Genomic DNA, 17,343 nt, shown 5'->3' on the forward strand with positions numbered 1-17,343 from the left:
GGATTCCCCTGAGCTGCCCCGGGGAGAGGGCCGAACCCTAACAGGCTCACTGAACAAGAGCAAATTCTTCAGGTGCAATTGTTGGTCTGTGTCTGGGGCTTGTTTCCTCGTTCCATTGCTAAAAAAAATTTCATTTTCTTTAAAAACCTCATCTTCTGTCCCTCTTGCACACATAGGCTGATACCTACCTAGCTACCTTAACAGGTCCAGAGCTCAGCTCTCACACCAACAAAGTTTCACCCCTCTGAGGGAACCGCACACGATACCGTCCAACGCTGCCGTCCTGGTGCTACTGCGCCTGCGCGGTTCCGGCTCAAGCCTTACTGCGCCTGCGCACGGCGCGCCCGCCAGTTTTGGTGAGCGCCGCGTTCGAGGGGCGGGGCCGACGCTGCTCTGGTTCCCTCCCGCCCAGGGCGGTGGACGGCGGGCGGCGCCCATTCCTTTCGTTTCCCGCCTCAAAGGTTTCAGGGCTTGTGTTCGAGTGTGTTAGAGCCCCACAGGTGGGCGTACACGACGGAAGGGCTGGACATGTTCATAGCAGCCAGCTTCAGCTTCACGCGCGAAGGAGACCAGCGCTTCCCACCGAGCTCGCGGGACCCGGCCCTGAGGAGGCAGGCCTTGGGGACAGCTGTTTTCAGGCGTTTCCCATGCGCAGCTCACAGCATAACTCACTAAGCCACCGACAGCCTGGTCTGAAATCCTTACAAAGAATTCCCTGGTTGCCCTAGGTGATTCTGCCGAGATTCTGCTTGTGGCGGCCGGACGGCGTGGGTCGGGAGGTAGAGTGAGGAGAGAAGTTTGCGAGGAAATCGGGTTGGGTGCCCGGGAAGAGGTGCTCCAGGGGTTGTAGTGGACTACTTGGCGGAGTAACAGAGAAGCAATGTTCCACGGCCTATTTTAGTCCTGGAACGGGGCCAGGGCCAGCAGGGGGCCTGCGCTGGTTTCTTCACAATGATCCTCAGATCTGGGCCGGTACACCTGTCCTCAGCAAAATGAGAAAGGGACAATATCAGGGCTTATTTTTATCTATTTCATAAAATGAATTTATTCCATTTCATTCTCCTGCAAGTATAGCCCCCCCCCCACCCAATTTTTAAACATTTTTAAAGTTTATTTGAAAGACAGCTACAGAGAGGGAGGTCTTCTATCTGCTGGTTCACTCCCCAAGTGGCTGCAACAGCCAGAGCTGCGTGCATCTGAAGCCAGGAGCTTCTGGTTCTCCCACGTGGGTGCAGGGGCCCAAGTTCTTGGGCCATCTTCTGCTGCTTTCTCAGGCTCATTAGCAGGGAGCGTGATCGGAGTGGAGCAGCCGGGACTCGAACCTGCACCTGCATGGATGCTGGTGCTGCAGGCCTGGGCTTTAACCTGCTGTGCTGCCCCTACCTACAATTTTAATGCCAAAAATTGCTTTATGGAAACTGACTGATGGTGGATAGTTGTTTTGATATATTTTTTACTTGGGTATTAAAATAAAAAAATTGGAAATCCCAGATTTAATTTTTTTCAGACAGGGCCATTCATATGACCATTAAAAAAATATATTGATTTTTTTTTTTTTGTATTTGAAGTGCAGAGTCACAGAAACAGATCTTCCATCTGCTGGTTCACCTTCCCAAATAGTTGCATCTACTGAGGCTGGGCTAGACTGAAGCCAGGAGTCTGGAATTCTGAGTCTCCCAACATGGCGGCAGGAGCCTAAGTATTTAGACCATCATTGGCTGCTTTTCCAGGTTAGTGGAAAAGTTGGGAATTGGATTGGAAGTAGAACACCCAGGACTTGAATAGGGCTCTGATGTTAGGATGCTGGCATCTCAAGTAGCGGCTTAACCTGCAGCATCACAATGCTAGCTCCTGGTCTTAATTTTTAATTAATTATTTTATTTGAAATGCAGGGAGACAGAGACCTCCCATTTTCTGGTTCACTCCACTAAATGCCCACAACAGCTGGGAATGGGCCAGGCTGAGCCAGGAGCTCAATCCAAATCTCTCTCTAGATGGCAGGGCCCCAACTACTTGAACCATCATTTGCTGCCTCCCAGTGTGCACATAAGCAATTAGCTGGACTTGGAAGCCGGACTGAAACTTGAACCCAGAAACTCCAGTATGGATGTGCATATCATAAGCATCATCTTAAAAAAAAAAAAAAAGATTTACTTACTTGAAAAGCAGAATTAGGAAGAAAGAGAGAGATCTTCCATCTGGGGCTCCCACAGGGTGCAGGGGCTCAAGCACTCAAGCCATTTTCCACTAATTTATCAGGTGCATTAGCAGGGAGCTGGTTCAGAAATAGAGCAGCCAGGACTCAAACCAGCGCTCATATGGGATGCCATGTTGCAGGAGGTGACTTAACCTGCTGTGCCACAATGCCATACTCCACAAGCAGCATCTTAACACCTGCCCCAGTTTAATTTTTTTGTTTTTTTTTTTGTTTTTTTTTTTTTGTTTGTTTGTTTGTTTTTTTACACTTTGTTGGCTTGTGAAATCCAATTTTTGGAAGCATTGAGTTGTTAAATCTGTCATCTTACGGTTGAGGTAGAGGCGTGAGTGGCGCATTACTGATGGTAGCTGTGTGCACTTTTTTGCCTTTGCCTGGTTCACCTCAAAATTACCACCACCACCCCCCAAACACCCAGATCCTATCCTGAAAAGCCTTTTTCATTCTGGCCCATTCTCCTAAAGCAAGCAAAAGCATTGACACTTGGCCCCATTTCTCCAACTCCTCTACATACTTTCTTCACCTCAGTACCAGACCCTCAGCCCCACCCATTCCACAATTCTGAGCTTTCCATTTTATTTAAAAAAAAAAGTTGGTGTTGTAGGGATTGGCTACCAAATCTGTTTCACACCCATAATAGTAGACTTTGGTACCCGCTGTAGGGTTTGTGGATGTCTCTGCCTCCCACCTGGACTAGGGGCACCCCAAGAGCAACAGTTAGGCTTCACCTTCCTTTTCCTAGCACCCAGCACACTCCTCCTGTACTAGGTGCTCAGGCTCATGTGGAATTAATAATGAATAAATTAAAACACTCTGCATAAGAAATGTTTTAATAAACCAAAAAAAAGAAGCCTCTTTTTCATGGTCCTCTTGATTTGCAAATGACAGACAGGAACCAGGGAATTGAGCCTGGATGGGAGCACGGAGGAAGCCCGAGACAACCGTTTATTGCTGGGGCTCTGGGCAGTGTTTCTTGTGAACGGGAAGGAAAGAGAAGACTATGAAGTGGAAGTCAGAAAGGAAGACGTAAAGGATCCCCACTCGAGGACCGGAGTCCTGGGACAGCTCCCCCACGGGCCTCCCTTGCTTCATCCCAGATGGCATCCTGTCACCCAGTAGGAGAGTGGCTGGCCTGCACAGTGAAGCTTCCATTCTACCCTGCAGAGAAAAAAGACAATTCTTGCTTCATGAACTTTTATAGATACTTCCTTTTGTGGCAAAGAGGGAAAGAGTGAAAAATAAGGAAGCAATTTCAAAATCTGTACCTGTGTGTTTGTTGCAGATATATTGAAAACTTTTTGAAGAATATGCAAGAAATGAAAAATTCTGCTCATGGGAATGGGTGGGAAGAAGAACAGGTGGGTGGGTGACTTCACTATATATGCTTTAGATTTTTTAAAAAACCATGAAGATAGGGGCCGGTGCTATGGCATAGTGGGTAAGGCTGCCGCCTGCTGTGCTGGCATCCCATGTGGGCACTGGTTCAAGTCCCAGCTATACCACTTCAGATCCAGCTCTCTGCTATGGCCTGGGAAAGCAGTGGGAGATGGCCCAAGCCCTTGGGCCCCTGCATCCGTGTGGGAGACCCAGAAAAACTGCAGGCTCCGGCCTTCAGATGGCGCAGCTCCTGCCTTTGCAGCCAACTGGGGAGTGAACCAACAGATGGAAGACCTCTCTTTCTCTCTCTGCCTCTCCTCTCTCTGTGTAACTCTGACTTTCAAATAAATAAATAAATCTTAAAAAAAAAAACCCATAAGATAGAGGATCTATTCATGTTTAAGTCATGTTTAAGAAAGGCTGTGAAGAAGGCTCAGCTGCAGGCTCCCCTCGCATCACACTGGTCTGTTCCACACATTGGCTTAATCCCTTTTCCTACCACTTCCTCTCCTGTCATCCAGGCTGTGTGTCCCCCAGGTCTTCTGTGAGGTCACAAATTGTGCTATGCTTCACTGCACTGGTTGGGAATGTGAACTCTTTCATTTAATAATACTCTATCCTGGGCCTCAAAGAGACTAAATGACTTGTTGAAGGTCACGCAGGGGTAAAGCAGGAGCTTGCCTGGCTCAGAGCCCTTCTAAATCCGTCTCCTCACTGTGCCCAGGTTCCTCCATTACAGCTCCCCCCAGCTCCGGCCTCTGAAGAAAACAGGATGTCTCTTATAACCTGTAGACTTCTGTATACATTCAGTGACAAAAACATGCAATAGAAAGGGAAGAAGAGAGGAAATGAAGGAGGAGGGTGGGGGAAGGGGAGAAGGTTACTCTTGCAGACAGGCCATTTGATGCCATCTGCATCCCCAGAGGTGTCAGCCCCATGTTAGAGGTGTGGAAACCAAGCCTGGAGACATCAAAGAATGTGCACATCTGGGCTGGGACTTAAGCAGGCCTGACTCCCCAAGGATGTTTGCCCTTAACCACTGCCTGCTTTCCTTCCTAGATTGTGGTTTAGCTCCAGAAACAACATGTTTCTTGGCTTTGGCCTTGACCTCAGGAGAGCTGTGGCAGTGCCTAGCCAAGACCATGGGACGCCAGACTCAAAGATTTGTAGGGACCTTCTGGTTCTCAGAAACATCTGGCAGAAACCCAGTCCTTACAGCCTCTCTGGCACTTCTCTTCCAAAGCTCAAGTTTGAATGTTGGGATGATGGAAAAACCCAAATCATTGATTAGCATTAAAATTCTGTTTGTGAAAGCTAGAGAAAAATCTTTTCCTCCTGAAGTAAAGGGTAACAGTGTAGTAGAAACCTGGAGTTTCTGTAAAAGCATGTATCTTTAGAACAGTTTCGAGAACACAGAATGTTCCAGAAATAAAGTATACTGAAACAAACATTGACCAAAAAGGTCTTGTCAGATGTCAGCTGCAGACTGAGGAGAGTCAGCTTTATGATGAAATGCAGTTGAAACACTTGGATTCCTTTGAGTTTCTTTTCCTGGCATCTACCATAACTTCCTTTTTAAAACTGAAAGCCTCCATTTTCTTCTCTTTTACAGTAGAGAATTATTTATTGAAGAAAGCATCAAAACTTCTTTTTCCACCGCAAACCTGTGTTTCTATGTCATGATGACTTACCCTTCCCCTCAAAGCTTCAGCTTGGTGAGCCAAGGTTTTTCTCTCCAGCATTCATCTCGTGGCTCTGCTGACATTTTATTTGCATTCTTGATTCCTGTCAGTAGAGTCCTGAGTCACAGGATGTGCAGATCTTTAGGATTTTGTTGTGGCTTTGGGTTGGTAACAATGACCTGCTTGTTTATTTTCCTGCACTAATTAACAGAGAAAGTGATTGCAACAGGCCCTCAGAAACGCCTGTGGGCAAAGCACGTGCTGGAACACCTGTTCTGAGCCTGGACAAGCAGCCTCAGTTCTTTCAGGTCAGAACATCTGTCTCCTTTATCAAAAATCTCCATTAAATGTCTGCCAGATTTTGAAACTATAGAAAAAAGAAACTAAAGAATAATTGGCTCCTAATCCTATGACCAAGAGGTAACCATGATTTCCTGCTCTTTTTTTTTTTTTTTAAAGATTTATTGATTTTATTTGAAAGGCAGAGTTACAGAGAGAGAGAGACAGACAGACAGACAGAGCTTTACTCCCCAAATGGCTGCAATGGCCAGAGCTGGGCCCATCCACAGCCAGGAGCCAGGAGCTTCCTCCAGGTCTCCCATATGGGTGCAGAAGCCTAAGCACTTGGGCCATCTTCCACAGCTTTCCCAGGTGCATTAGCAGGGAGCTGGATCAGAAGTGGAGCAGCTGGGACTCAAACTGGTGTCTGTATGGGATGCCTGCACAGCAGGCAGCTGCTTTACCAGTTAAGCCACAACACTGGTCCCTTCTTGCTCTTTTTAAACTGTACATCTTTGAAGTATTGTATGTGGAAGTTCTAAAACTTTAGTGACCATAGAACTCTATCGGACTGCTGGGCTGTGCTGTTTTACACTTTATTTTATAAAATTTCCTGATATCGGAGCCCTTTGTGTGGGCTGGGGCACGTGCTCTAGCCTGACTCCAAGTCCCGTCCTGGAAACCTGCACGTGTCCCAGCTGTCCCAGCGAGGTGCAAGGGCCAGCAAGTGGCTTGGCTGTGCTGCCCCAGGGCCTTGCAGCTGGAATGGAGGGGAGCAGGGAGCAGGAGGAAGCACCGCTGGCAGCCAGAGGAGGCCGTGCCTGGCAGCAGGGGCTGGGCTCGGTGGGGTCGGGGCGGGGGGTGAGAATCCTGCATGGGCTAGGAGCCTCCCACCTGGAGTTGGATTCTGGTCCCTGTCACAGAAGCGTCTGTGACTGAGGCCAGCCCTCCTAGAGGGCTGTGTAAGGAGGGCATCCTGGGAGCAATGGTCTCCAGGACTGGAAGATGGCTCATTCCAGGAGAGAGAGGCAGGACTCGCTGAGGCCCAGTACTGGTGTGTGACATTTTTCTGACTTGGGCTGGAGAAAGAAAATCTGAGGAGCCTCCCAGTGCGAGGGGAGAAGTTGCTGGATTCAGATTCCAGAGACTGGCTGTTTCTCACTGTGCCATCGCCAGGGCCGGTGGCCTTGGACAAGTCTCTGTGCCCTTCCACGGAGTTTCTACTCAAATACTCAGGACGTCCAGAGGTGGGCAGGACAAGAATGCCAGGGTAGGCCGGTGCTGCGGCTCATTAGGCTAATCCTCCGCCTGTGGCTCCGGCACCCCAGGTTCTAGTCCCGGTCGGGGCGCTGGATTCTGGCCCGGTTGTTCCTCTTCCAGGCCAGCTCTCTGCTGTGGCCCGGGAGTGCAATGGAGGATGGCCCAAGTGCTTGGGCCCTGCACCCGCATGGGAGACCAGGAGGAAGCACCTGGCTCCTGGCTTCGGATCGGCACAGCACGCTGGCCGTGGCGGCCATTCGGGGGGTGAACCAACGGAAGGAAAACCTTTCTCTCTAACTCTGCCTGTCCAAAAAAAAAAAAAAAAAAAAAAGCCAGGGTAGCAGACAGCTGTGCTCAGCACTGAGAGAAAACCAGGTGGATGCGGAATAGGGAAACCACCCTGGAGTGTGTGAGTGCGAAGGGAGGAAGCAACCTGGAGAGGGCTGTCAGGGGGTGCTGGGACTGGGAGTTAGGGTGCTGCAGTGAGCTGGGGAACTGTGCTGAGCTGGGGAACTGAGCAAATTTGGGTACTGTGCTGAGCAGCATTCTCTAGTTTGGGGGGTACTGCAGTTGGGGTAGTGTGGCACTTGGGGTACTGTGCTGAGCTGGGGCACTTTGAAATTGGGGTACTGTGCTGAGCTGGGGTACTGGGTATTGGGGATACTGTGCTGAGCTGGGGTACTGGGTGTTGGGGATACTGTGCTGAGCTGGGGTACTCAGTGTTTGGGTACTGTGCTGAGCTGGGGTACTGCGGTGTTCGGGGTACTGTGGTGCGGTGAGACTTTGCCCACCTTCCTGGCCACCTGTCAGGCACACAGCAGTACCGGGGGTTGTGTCTCCCAGTAAAAGCAGGAACATAGGTGGATACAGAAGGTTTTTTACTGCCCAGTTTGCAAGACGGATCAAATAAGTGGCCAAACCTCTCCGTAACTAGTAAGTGGGGGCAAGAGAAATGCAGGTGTGTGCTGTGCAGGCTGCCCTAAAATTTGAGGGTTAAGGAGAGCCTCCGAGAGCCTGCACCTGGGCACCCCAGTCGGTCCAGGCCTTCTAAGTTTGCTGCCAGTTGGTGGCAGCTGCCTGCTCCCAAGGAAATAACTGTCCCAGTCCACACGATGGGAAGTGTTTTCACCTGTGTGCTTTGCTCTGTTTTTCCAAATGGTCTCCCACAAGTGTGAATTACTTTAATAATAAGGAAGAAATCATCGTTGTTAAGCGCCTCCTTCTTGTGTGTAAATGAAGAGTGGCTTGGAAGAGCCCTGGATTCTTCTAGCTGAGGAGACTTGTGAGCTTCTCTGCAGCTGCTGGCCTCTGCTCTCAGCACTACAGCTCACAGCTGCGTCTCCTGCCCTCTCCCCGCCGCCTGACGCTGAACCACCACCGGCCCCAGCCCTTCCTGGCTTCCCAAGCCTTTCCCATCTCGGGAAAATTTCCCTCAAGGTTTTCCTCTCCCTCTGTTGTTCATCCCACTTTGTTGTTTTTCATTTATTTCATTTTATTTATTGGAAAGGCAGAAAGAGAAAAAGAAATCTGGTGGTTCATTCCCCAAATATCTGAAACAGCTGGGGCTGGGCCAGGCTGAAGCCTGGAGCCAGTATTTCTATCTGAATCTCCTGTGTGATTAGCAGGGACTCAATCACTTGAGCCCTCACCTGCGTCTCCCAGGGTTGCATTAGCAGGAAACTGGATCACATCGGAAGTGGAATACCTTGGACTTGAACCAGGCACTCCAACGTAGGTTGCCACTGTCCCAGGCAGTGACTTAACCTGTGGTGCCACAATGCCTGCCCCATCCCCTACCTTCACAGGACAAAGCACCCTGCTTCTTTACTCAGCATTTCCCACGATGATCTGGACTCACAGTCACTCCTTTAGGGCAATTCCTCAAAGTCCCAAGGGTTGGTAAACTTCAAAAACAGGGTTCAATGGCCAAATGAAATATTAGGCTTAAAAATGTGCTGAATTTACTGGGACACTTTTCAGGGGCCCTTAATTTGTTAACAGAATATTCTCCACGAGGGAGTATACACGTATCTCCAATGACTGCCTTTTATTAAAAAAAGAAGGGGAGGTAGAGAAGCGGCCAGCTGTGTTGTCCAATGGGCTAAGCCGCCATCTGCAGTGCTAACATCCCATCTGGGTGCCAGTTCAAGTCCCGGCTACTGGACTTCCAAACCAGCTCTCTGTAAATGAGCCTGGGAAAGCAGCAGAGGATGGCCCAAGTCCTTGGGCCTCTGCACCCACATGGGAGACCCAGAGGAAGCTCCTGGCCCAGCCCGGGTCTTTGTAGCCATTTGGGGAGTGAACCGGCAGATGAAAGACCTCTCTCATCTCTCTGCCTCTCTCACTGTAACTCCGACTTTCAAAAAAAGAAGGAAGAATGTTTGGAATAGCAGAGATAGTGTTACATTTTCTTCAAATCTTCTTTCATGTTTGTTTTTGGGTTCCAAGGAAGATATCATTCCCAGCCTCCCTTGCAGCTAGGTCAGAGCCATGTGACTAATTCTGGCCAATGGGAGTGGCAGTAACTCATGTCTGCTCTGAGCACAAGTGTGAAAGAGCTGGGACGCCACCCTCTGCTTGCTCTTCCGTGACTAGCTTAGGAGTGGACTCTGAGCCCTGGTGGAGAGGAAAGGAGTAGGAAGACATGACCAAGTCTTCCATGAATCCCAGGTTGGGGAGAGTCTTGAGATGAGGAGTAGACGTGGGCTTTGGGGTGATGCACCGAAGTGGGGATTTCCTAAACCAGGGAAGGGGCTTGGACGTCAGGCCCCAGAAATGTCCGCTCTCACCATGGACCCTGATGGCTCCATCTGCAGGAAGGGCGTGCAGTTAGAGCTGCTCACAAACCTTGCACAGTGAGGGCAGTGATTTATTGATTTATTTATTTTTTTTTTTAAGAAACTTCATGTGTCTTTGGATTTTGCCTTTTTTCTCTGTAACCGAGCAGCAGCCTTTGGTGTCTTTCCTAGGAAAACAATTCCTTTTCTCACGTTTGTACCTAGTAAAGGATCCCAATTTCCTTCTGTCCCTTGCAGTATAAGTTAAAGAAAAGGGCAGCTGATGTCCCTGGTCTCCAGGCAAAAGGCATCTCCCTCGCTCAGCTCTTTGGCTGGTGGATGTTTCTGGAGAAATGTGTGCATCCGCATGAATCAGAATCCTGTCTCTCAGGATCCCAGCTCATTACAAACCTGCTTGTGATTGTGGCGTCACAAGGAATGTGATCCCCTACAGCCACACTGCCCATGGAATTGAATTGTCAGGCCTCTAAGGCTAGGTGGCAGGACGCTTGCTCACATGGCCACTAGATGGCGCCAACAGGCAGCCCTGTTCCCTCAAGGCCATCAGCGTGGACGCTGCTCCTCCTCCCTACTAGCAGCTGGGTTCCAGTGCCGGGAGGCTGGGGTCCAGACCAAAGAAGGCTAAGAGGCCTGGTTTTGTAGACAACCCTATTCCTCCAGTAGTCCAGGCAGTTTTCTGAATCATCCAGACTAAGTTTTCTCATGCAAAGATTAACCCATAGCATATGTGCAACCCCTCCCTGAATGATAGGGATGATCTTGGGGTCTGGCAGTCTGGAACCCACAAGGACACGGATGGGTGTGTGTCCTGCACCTGCTGTAACTATAATTATAAGCTTTAACCATAACCACAAGCTTTGCTGAGTGCTTGTCATGTGCCAGGCTCGGAGTCAGTGTTTCACACTTATTTCTCCCAGAAGCCCTTCCAGGGGGCTTTGGGGTAGGCAGAAGGGTCTCTCCGGTGTTAAAGCTCAGACATGGGACCCCAGCTGCCTGGCATTTGGAATGTGAACCAGCAAATAGAAGATTGATCTCTTTGCCTCTCTCTGTCACTGCCTTTCAAATAAGTAAAAATAAATAAGTGAACCTTAAAAAAAATAGGGGTGAATGAGACCTGAGGCTGAGAGAGGGAGAGGAAAACCTCAAGGAAATTTTCCTGAGATGGGAAAGGCTTGGGAAGTCAGGAAGGGCCGGGGGCTGGTGGTGGCTCAGCTCAGGCCACAGGGAGAAGGGCCTGGGGAAACAGTGAGGGTAGACAGGATCAACAACAGAAAGGTGCGTAGGGTGCATGTGACTCAAAGGCCCCATCAGCTGGGAGAATTTTATTTAAAGAGCAGAGTTAGAGAGAGAGAGAGATCTTCCATCTGCTACTTCACTCTCTAGATGTCCACGATAGCCAGGGCTGGGCCAGGCTGAAGCTGGGAGCCTGGAGCTCCATTTAGGTACAGGGACCCAAGTACTTGGGTCACCACCTGCTGCCTTCCCAGGTGCATTAGCAGGGAGCTGGATCGGAAGTGAAACAATCAGGACTTGAACTGGTGATCATTTGGGATGCTGGCAGCAGCTCAATCTGTCACAGCACAATTCCTGCCCCATTTTTCTTTATTATTAAAGTAATTCATACTCGTGAAAGACCATTTGGAAAAACAGAGAAAAACACAAAGATGAAAACACTTTTCACTTTGTGGTAAATATGCAATATTTGAGACAGACTGGAAACAATTGTCTCATAATTCCCATTTAACTTGGTGCCTGGACTTTAGAAGAGCTAGAAATAATACTGGTGTCGGTGGCTAGACCTTAGGGACGGGGGACTGCTCAGGGAGAGCCATGGAGCTTGGGTCCCCAAGGACACTCGGCCACGGGGACTTCTCACTGCCCTCTCCCCGCCCCAGCTCCAAGTATTAGGGACCCAGCTTCATTTAGAGATTACAGGGCTGATGCCAGGGAGGACAGCCCTTGGCCCCAGTGGTGCCCGAGGGGTCTGAACCCTGACCTGCAATCTCTTGCCACAAACAGCCCATGCATTTCCTTCTTTATACCCCAACCCACAGAGTGTCCAAATGCAGCGAGAGGCTACCTCGGACAAAACAAAGTCCAAATCATGCAGAAGCAGTTGTCAGCCCCAGCTATCTACAGTGAATTGTCTACAAGTGCTTATGTGCACGTTTTACCCAATACGCTGCAGCTTGCAACAACTCAGAATGAGAAAAACCATGGTCAGAGTGCCAAGTTACTGGAGCTTGGGTGAAAGCGTGTGTGCGCTTTCCCAACACTGATGGGGGTTCACCACCCCCTTGTCATGAAGGCCAGCACCCAGTAAAGCCACCAGAGCCAGGGCAGTCCAAGGCAGTTTATTCTGAAACATTCCCTGAGTGACTGGAGGTACCTCTTTGGGTTAACTCTTACCCTCCCTTTGCACTTGGCAGAGACTGGTCTAAACAGGTGTCAGGAGCACCCACACCTCTGTGCACCCGACCTCCATCGTACAGACCCATGGCTGCTGTGAAGGACAGACTTGGCCTGGGGCAGTGCCTCTGCTACAGATGCTGCAACCAGCCAGGAAGGTCTCTCTTTCCCAAACTTGTTTAAAAACCACACACACAAAATACCAGAAGGTGGGGTTCCATGACACCACCCTGTGTGGACCAGACATTTGGTCAGAATGTGAGGTTGAGTAGGAGTTTGGAAGTGCCCCCCTCTGTCTAAAGGAAAAAGAGCTTTCCTCCAGAAAAGAGCCATCACAGCCATCTGGGGAGTGAACCAGTAGATGGACGTTCTCTCTCCCTCCCTCCCTCCCCCCACCTCTGTCCCTGTCCCCTCTGTCTGACTCTGCCTTTCAAAAACGACGACAACAAACCTACTTGCTGCCAATCATATAAAATTATAGCACATATAACTATGTACAACAGTACTTGGGAAATGATAATAAGCAAGTATATTCCTGGTTCATGCATTTACAAAAAAAAAAAAAAAAAGACGAAGAAGAAAGAAAGAAAGAAGGAGAATGACTGGACTGGGGGATTTCCAGGCTAGGGCAGGAAGTTCTAAGGGAGTCGCTAGGAGAGATGAGGGGTCTTCAGGAAGTTCATGGAGAATTGCATTATCTTTTTGTTCCACAGATGTTTGGAAGCCCCCTTGTATTGGGGGGGGGGCAGAGTTCGTGGGAGAAAGGGGCTGTGTTAGTTAAGTTCCCTCACTCAGGTCCATTGTGGCACTGATGCCTAGTATCTGGCGCTCACCATTGTTTCCAGCCCTGGCACAGAGGAGGCTCCACTCCAAAAGGGGTCTTTGTGACTCACTGCAGGTAGGAAAAGGCAGAACTCACGTGTTTTGGGGTCAAAATCAAGATACTGACTCTGCACGTTTCAGGGCAAGCACATTCTTAACTCCGTCCATGGGGAGATTTCCCAAAAGAACTGCTGTGAAGAAAGAGGCATACAGGCGCCAGGAGAAGCTGCTCCAGAGCTGCAGGCCCTCAGCCCTCGTGGCCCTGAGCCTTCCATGGTCCCTGCTGTGTTCTCATTTGTGTCTTTGGTGAACCTGGATTTGGTGGCCGGGGCCAGCCAACAGCTCTGCTTGGTTCACTCGCAGAAAGCATGCTTGGTTCATACTCTCTGCTCACTTGTACAAAGTCACTCTGCTAATTTTTAAAATATTCTATTGCTAGGCACAGTGATGGGTATGATGCCATAAAAATGCACACGTAAAAGTGGTGAGGGGCATTGTGGCACAGTGGGTTAAGCTGCCACCTGCAGCTCCAGCACCCCATATGAGTGCCAGTTTGAGTCTTGGCTGCTCCACTTCTGATCCAGCTCCCTGTTAATACACCTGGGAAAGCAGCAGAAGATGGCCAAGTGCTTGGGCCCCTGCACCCATGGGGAAGACTCAGATGGTGTTCCAGGCTGCTTGCCACAGCCTGGCCCAGTCTTGGCCATTTTAGCCATTTAGGGTGTGAATCAGTGGATGGAAGATCTCTTTCTCTGTAACTTGCCTTTCAAATAAGTAAATACATCTTAAAAAAAAAAAAAAGTGGTTACAGTTATAAATGTGTTGTGTACAATTCACAACAGTAAAGAAAAGAGGGCGGGTAGAGACAACACGAGGTCAGTTGGGGTGGGAAGCTGGGTTCAGGAAGCACGTGACTGGAGACACGTAATGCCTGTGGGGGTGTCCACAGCAGCTGTGACACTTGCACTCACCACCACCTTGCTAGCTTCTGGGTTTCAGTTTCTCGCTTGCCCTCCCTCTAAACTTGGCTGCATGGAAAGAGTCTGGGGCAGTGTCACCGCCTGAGCTGCGGCCCCTGGTAAGTGCGGGAGCTCTGGATCCCAGGAGCCGCTCGGGCTCCACGTTCTCCTCTGCCAGCTCTTGCTCTGCCCTGCTCCAGGGCCCGCCCTTGTGGTGGTTTCCTGTTTGCCACCTCCCCATCCCCACCACTCATCCCTGCCCCGGGCTCTGGGGGGTGGGAGTGGGGGTTCTGAGCAGATGCTAGGAGAGGGAGGGGCAGTCCCCTTCACCACCCAGGGCAGACGCTGGGGGTTTCTGATGAGATTCCTTCAGTGACATCCTGTCCGTCAGAGTTGGAGGGGGCTCTCCTACGTGAGACTTCCTCTTTCCAGACATGTAGGACTTGCCCTTCTCTGCATATTTTTATAGTGAAATTCAGCATGGTAACACATGTGCACATAGTGCTGCACAGAAACAGAGCAAGCACCCGGAGGCATCAGTCATCACAGGATGGATGGCCGCCAGACCCCACCTCTGCTTTCCTCCTGTGTGAGACTTGCCTCACCCAGGGGTCGGAAAGCGCCCTGTGGAATTTGGCGGGTATTGCTCTTGATTTTTAGTAGGACTTCGTCCATGCACATGTCTACTTATTTTTATTTTATAAAACAGTTATACAGCATTTACTGTGTGCTACATTCATTTAATTTGTGCATGCACACAACAACCCTATGAGGAAGGTGTTTTTAATCCCATTTTAGGGACAGGTGTTTGGCACAGCAGTTAAGATGCCAGTTAAGATATCAGTGTCCCCCAAAAAATAATAATAAAGATATCAGTGTCCCATGTCGGAGTGCGTGGGTCTGATGCCCAGCTCTAGTTTCCTGCTAATGCAGATCCTGGGAGGCATTTGTGATGGCTCAAGTGATTGGGTTCCTGACACACATGTGGGAGACCTGGGTTGAGTTCCCTGGCTTCCACCTTTGGCCCTGACCCAGCACTGGCCATTGTGGTCATTTGGGAAATGAACCAGCAGATGGAAGCTCACTGTCTCCCTCTGCCTATCTTCATGTTCTCCCTCTCCCTCCCCGACCATCCCCCTCCCCTCCTCCTCCCCCTCCAATAAATAAATTATTTATTTAAAAAGATCAGTCTTTAGGGGCCAACGCCATGGCACAGTGGGTTACTCCTACACCTGCGGCCCCGGTATTCCATATGGGCACCGGTTCTAGTCCCGGCTGCTCCTCTTCCAGTCCAGCTCTCTGCTGTGGCCTGAGAAAGCAGTGGAGGATGGCCCAAGTCCTTGGGCCCCTGCACCCATGTGGGAGATCAGGAGGAAGCACCTGGCTCCTGGCTTCAGATCAGCGTAGCTCTGGCCATAGCGGCCATTTGGGGGTGAACCAATGGAAGGAAGACCTTTCTCTCTCTCCCTCTCACTGTAACTCTACCTCTCAAATGAATAAATAAAATCTTAAAAAAAAATCAGTCTTTAAAAAAAAAATCTCATTTTATGGATGAGGAAATTAAGGTCCAAAGAGATTAAGTGACTTGCAGAAGTAAACACAAGGCAGGTGTCCTGGTTTTTAGTGCAAATATTTTCTGAGGGCAGACAAGACCATCTAAGAGTGGAATTGTGGGTTATCAGGCACAAGAGCATTCAGCTCTGCAAGAGCAGGCATTCAGGCTGTGAACCAGAAATGAAGATCTGTGTGTGTCTGTTTCTCTGCCTTTCAAATCAACAAAATTAAATAAGCGTAAAAAAATTTAAAGTTTTTAAAGTTGTCTTTCACATGTAAGTACTTAATCTAAATGCAACTGACTTGTACATTTGGCATGAGATAGGGGTGCTTTTTTTCTTCATTTAGTTGATCAATTGGTCCAGAATCATTTAATCTACTCTTCTATGTGAGTGCTCTACAGTGACACGCTTGCCACATGTCAGAGTGTTGTGCAACCTCAGGTCTATTTCTGGGATCCTTATTCTGTTCCATGAGTTAATTTCCCTAGACCTACTCTGATACCATATTTTACTGTAAGTCTGAATGTTAGCAGAGAAAAATCTCATTTTATTCTTCTTCAGGGGTTTCTTGGTCCTTTTATCCTTCCATGTGAACATTAGAGTTCGATTTCTATACTCGGAGTTAGTTGGATTGCACTGAATCTGTACTTCAGTTGGGCGAGAATTTTTATCTTCACACCATAGACTCTTCTACTTGTGAATGTAGTTTATCTCCATTTATTTAAGTTGCCTTGAATATTTTTCAATAAAGTTTTATAATTTTCTAACTATAGATAATCACAGGTCTAAATTTTGCTATATTTATTCCTACACTTGGGGGGGCTATTAAGCTGGTCTATTTTTTTAAAAGGCTTCTTTGGGGAAATTTTTTTTGAAGATTTATTTATTTTACTTGAAAGTCACAGTTACACAGAGAGAGAAGGAGAGAGAGAGAGAGAGAGAGGTCTTCCATCCACTGGTTCACTCCCCAATTGGCTGCAACGGCCGAAGCTGAACCAATCCAAAGCCAGGAGCCAGGAGCTTCTTCTGGGCCTCCCACATGGGTGCAGGGGCCCAAAGACTTGGTCCATCTTCTACTGCTTTCCCAGGCCATAGCAGAGCACTGGATCTGAAGTAGAGCAGCTGGGACTAGAACTGGTGCTCATATGGGATGCCAGCACTGCAGGTGACAGCTTTAGCAACTACGCCACAGTGCCAGCCCCAAAATGGTCTATTTTTAAAATTATATTTTTGCATATAACTGATTACACAAATGCCACTTATTTTTGGATGTTGATCTTACAGCTAGCTGTGCATCTAAAATCTTATAATTTTGAATCACTTATTTAATGATTCTTTTGAATTTTCTAGCTAGATATACCATATGCAAATAATGATGGTTTTGCTCTAATCCAGTCTGTAGACTTTTTAAATTTCTCCACCCACTTTGTGCATGTGTGTGTGTGTCTGTCTGTCTCTCTGTTTTATTGCTCTGTCCAGAATCTTTAGTACAGTGTTAAACTGAGCTAGAAATTACAGACATCCTTGTTTAATGCCAATTTTAAAGGAAATCTTCTTTTAAGTTTTACTCATTAAAAATAGTATGTAAGTTTTCTATCAGGTTAAGGAAGTTTCCTACTAGTTTGCTAAGAGTTTTTATCATGAAAGGATGTTGAATGTCAGCAACTTTTTTTCTTGATCTGTTGAGATGATTGGATTTTTTTTCTTAAACCTGTTCGTGTCCACTTTTAGTTTAGACTCTCAGGCTTCAGCCTGGCCCAGTCCTGACAGTTGTGAGCAATTGGGGAGTGAGCCAGCAGATGGAAGGTCTGTCTGTCTGTCTATCTCTCACTCTCACTCACACTCACACTCTCTCACTCTCACTCTCTCTCCAACTTTCAAATAAATAAACCAAATACATTCAGAGACAAAACTGTAGGCAAAGGGAACTCAGTTCTGTGGGACCTTGGACAGCCCTGCAGGATGCCTCCCAGAAGTGCCCACTGA

At 48.6% G+C, this 17,343-nt stretch overlaps 2 protein-coding genes across 9 annotated transcripts in view; one reads left to right on the plus strand and one right to left on the minus strand.

Moving 5' to 3' along the window:
* Positions 1-360, minus strand: part of LRRC37A3 (leucine rich repeat containing 37 member A3) — a 72,343-nt gene extending 71,983 nt beyond the window's left edge. For all 3 annotated transcript variants that reach the window (XM_070060480.1, XM_070060479.1, XM_070060478.1), the window contains exon 1: positions 189-360. The gene's annotated coding sequence lies outside the window, so the exon portion shown is untranslated. The remainder of the gene's footprint in view (positions 1-188) is intronic.
* Positions 361-378: 18 nt separating this feature from the next.
* ICAM2 (intercellular adhesion molecule 2) overlaps positions 379-17,343 on the plus strand; it is a 30,225-nt gene continuing 13,260 nt past the window's right edge. The window contains exons 1-3 of one of the 6 annotated variants that reach the window (XM_070060483.1): positions 390-728; positions 1,574-1,730; positions 5,205-5,307. Coding sequence is in view for 1 of the 6 variants with exons in the window: in XM_051825833.1 (XP_051681793.1) it covers positions 5,272-5,307 (36 nt within the window). In the remaining 5 variants the exon portion in view is untranslated. Of the gene's footprint in view, positions 729-1,568; positions 1,731-5,204; positions 5,308-13,763; positions 13,921-17,343 lie in introns of those variants that run through there. The other 5 variants (XM_008271705.4, XM_070060482.1, XM_070060485.1 and 2 more) reach the window with 5 other exon arrangements.

The sequence above is a fragment of the Oryctolagus cuniculus genome, chromosome 17 (genome assembly GCF_964237555.1).
Source record: "Oryctolagus cuniculus chromosome 17, mOryCun1.1, whole genome shotgun sequence".
NCBI classification, from domain to species: domain Eukaryota; kingdom Metazoa; phylum Chordata; class Mammalia; order Lagomorpha; family Leporidae; genus Oryctolagus; species Oryctolagus cuniculus.